Genomic DNA, 3,448 nt, shown 5'->3' on the forward strand with positions numbered 1-3,448 from the left:
TTAAACCTCAATATAGATTACATTGTTCAATTACAATTACAAAACATAAATTATAGATTCTATAATTAATACCTCATTATATTGCACTTTTCTAAAGGCCTTCGAGCCAGCAGTGTGGAGGACTTTCAACTTCTCCCGATTCAACTTATTCTTGCCACATCTCACCTATTATTAAATGCATAAGTCAGAGTACAAAGTGTTTCTTTTATTATTAAACATTTCTCATCTACAAGAAATATAGAATTGGAGATAACAGGTTGAAATGGCTTAGTAAATTGTAGAAAAAAATAAGAGGATAAAATCACTATATCATATATTTTTATTTGAAGAATGCTGTGTCCTTGTCTAATGGTGTTTTGATAAAATATCAAATCTATATCTCATGACCACGTCTGTATTTCTACAACATTGAATTTTAGTGACTTATGCAACATTCTTTCCATTGGTTTCATCTTTAGGCATAGTTTTACTATAACTTCTCAAAACAAAATTAACTCCAAGAGAAATTAATGTATCTTGCCCACTTGTCATACCTGTGTCCCTAATGCTCAATTCGGTTATAATTATTATCTGTTGGGTATAATTATTAATTTTGTCTCTTTAAGATTGATAAGTAGGTCTTCCTATATAAGTTATTATGGTTGAAAACATCCCTCTGGGTTGTCAAGTGTATTCTATCGACATCCACAGATCCAATATTTTCTCAATATTCACAAACCAAAAGAAAAAATTCTTGACAATGACTGTCTTTTTTGGCTCCATTTGAGTTCCACGCAAAGCGGCATCCGCATAAAGACAAAGTATGTTTCTTATTGTTAGCTTCATACATATTAAATGATTTGTAGTTTCCTTTCTCCATATGGCATACATAAGTCTACTTGTACTTCATCAGCCATCGACTTTTCATGCAAGTTGAGTAAATAAAACTTGTAGGCAGAATTATTCTCAAATGAACAAATTGATTCTATTCGTAATTGCTATTTTCGGGACTATCAACGTTACCTTATAGTCCTTGTCAGACCACTTTTCGCACAAGAACTTCCACGTCTCTTTTTCTATGTTTTCGGGTGGATCCGCAAGGGCAGATTCCATTGTAGGGAAACTTCTAAAGCGTTGTCGTAGGTCATGGCGATAGCTCTTATACCAATCGTGCATCAAATTGAGGATAGATTCGATAGCATAGGGTTCATTGGTAAACTTAAAACCTTCCTGTCATACCAAACAAGAAAAAATTAAAGCACATTAAAATCTTCCCTCAAAGTTATTTATGGTGCGTGTTAATTATTGTGCCAGAAACAAATAAATGGTACAAATAGTGCTATCAAAATGCTTGATGAAATAATGTGGGAAGAGGAAATTTACTGGGGAAATAACTATCCAGAAAATAATTTGCGAAGAGGAAATCTAAATCTCAGCAATTGTACCACTTACCTGAAGGTATGCAACCAATGTTTCTTTATCCTCTTCACTAATATCAGTCCACGATGGCACATTTTGTGGGGCAAATTGCCTAGTGACAATCCCTAATTCACTGGTAAATTTTTCAGATGCTTCACCATATGGTCGTCCACTAACCTTACAAATCTGAATAGGCAGTCGCACCCCTTGATTTTTTAGCTTGGCCAATTTGAGGCTTCGTGACTTCCCACGTCGTCTCTTACCCTTGGATGTGCCTACTAGAAACAATGAAAAATTATCATGTTAATATATAGATTGAAAAGACGAGAACCACCAACCAAACAAAACATAAACTTAAAATATTTACAAACCATCAGTGTTGCAATGTGTGCTAGAAGTATCCGAGTGTGAAACTTGTGACGTAACTTCATGTACCGATTCTGATGTAAATGGGTGCAGCGTAGATGATCGAACTGATTTAATGGATGCATTGGGTCCAGGTGTTGATTGAGTGGATGAGCGAACTGATTTAGTGGATGCATGGGGTGTAGGTGCATGGGGTCTAGGTACATACCCTGCTCGTCCTCTGCCTCTTGTGGACATGATTATGCGGCAAAAAACGACGATGTCCCGTGTAACAAGTTTTCTTCTAATGATGCAAGTATTGGTGAGATGCATCCTCATTACATGAAGGACAAGCCAATTTCCCTTTGGTGCTCCAACCAGATAAGTTACCATATGCAGGGAAATCGTTGATGGTCCATAACAATGCAGCACGTAATTGAAAACTTTGGCCATTTGATGCATCGTATGTTTCTACCCTTACCTCCCATAACTCCTTTAACTCATCTATCAATGGCCGTAAAAACACATCAATGTCAAACCCAGGAGCCCTACGCCCAGGAATAAGCAAAGGCATCATAAAAAATGGATCCTTCATACATTTCCATGGTGGTAAATTGTATGGGACAAGAAAAATCGGCCATATGCTATATGAGTTACTCATGTTTCCAAACGGGTTAAAACCATCGCTAACTAGTCCGACCCTAATGTTACGCGGGTCTTTGGCGAAAGACTCATGTTTTTTGTCAAAGTCTTTCCATGCTCCAGAATCAGCCGGATGACGCAACACATTTTCCTCCTCTACACGTTTATCCTTGTGCCACTTCATATCAATAGTCGTCCTCCTGGATATGAATAGCCTTTGTAGCCGTGGTTTTAAAGGAAAGTATCGCAGAACCTTATGAGGGATCTTTTTACCTTTACCTTTACCTTTACGAATTTTGTATCTTGGCACTTTACTAGTAGGACACTCATCTTCATTTTCATACTCCTTCCAAAAAAGTACGCAATCGTTCTTGCATACATGTATTTTTTGATAGTCGAGGCCCAAATCTCGAATTATTTGTTTAGCCTCATTGTAAGAGCATGGAAGCGTTTCACCAATGGGAAGTGCCTCCTTCAACAATTCCAACAACATTGTGAGTGATTTGTTGCTCCATCTATTAAATATCTTTAGATGTAGCAATTTAACCATGAATGATAGATTGGAGAATCGTTGGCAATCCGGATACAAATCTTGCTCCGCATCCCTCATTAATCTTGCAAATTTATTTCTTTCTCCACCACAACTACTTGGTAAGTCAGGATTATGACTACTAGTTGCTTCTCCCACATAACCAAATGTGGTTGTTCCACTTCGTATGTCATGAATAACTTCTCGCACCTCAGTATTGGGACTATTTGACTTCTTTGTCATAGTGTCGAGATATTCGTCATTTTCATTTTGTGAGTCATCATTATCATTCAACTCAAAACCTTCCCCATGATACACCCACCTAGTGTAACTTGTGACCACCCCATATGCATACAAATGAATTTCAACTTCCTCTATGGTTTTTTGAATATGGTTGTTGCATCTATAACATGGACACCAAATCTTATCTGCCTCTGGTTTCATATGATCACGAGCAAACAAGATAAATTCCCTCACCCCATCAATGTATTGAGGTGACCTTCTATTACGAAGTTGCATCCAACTCTTATCCAT

General features: G+C 37.2%; 1 protein-coding gene and 1 long non-coding RNA gene across 2 annotated transcripts; both read right to left on the reverse strand.

Annotated features, from left to right (window-relative positions):
* Positions 1-1,153: 1,153 nt before the first annotated feature.
* On the reverse strand, positions 1,154-1,935 carry LOC145804161 (uncharacterized). Its single transcript, XR_014345787.1, has 3 exons — positions 1,770-1,935; positions 1,432-1,676; positions 1,154-1,209 (listed from the first exon to the last, which is right to left on the reverse strand). It is a non-coding gene; the product is annotated as an uncharacterized LOC145804161 (long non-coding RNA).
* Positions 1,936-2,047: 112 nt separating this feature from the next.
* LOC114304180 (uncharacterized) lies at positions 2,048-3,448 on the reverse strand. The gene has a single exon (XM_028249337.2). It carries the CDS (start codon positions 3,446-3,448, stop codon positions 2,048-2,050), a length of 1,401 nt encoding a protein of 466 aa, XP_028105138.2.

Source organism: Camellia sinensis, chromosome 12 (assembly GCF_055761805.1).
Source record: "Camellia sinensis isolate YWXY chromosome 12, ASM5576180v1, whole genome shotgun sequence".
In the NCBI taxonomy this organism is placed as follows: Eukaryota; Viridiplantae; Streptophyta; class Magnoliopsida; order Ericales; family Theaceae; genus Camellia; species Camellia sinensis.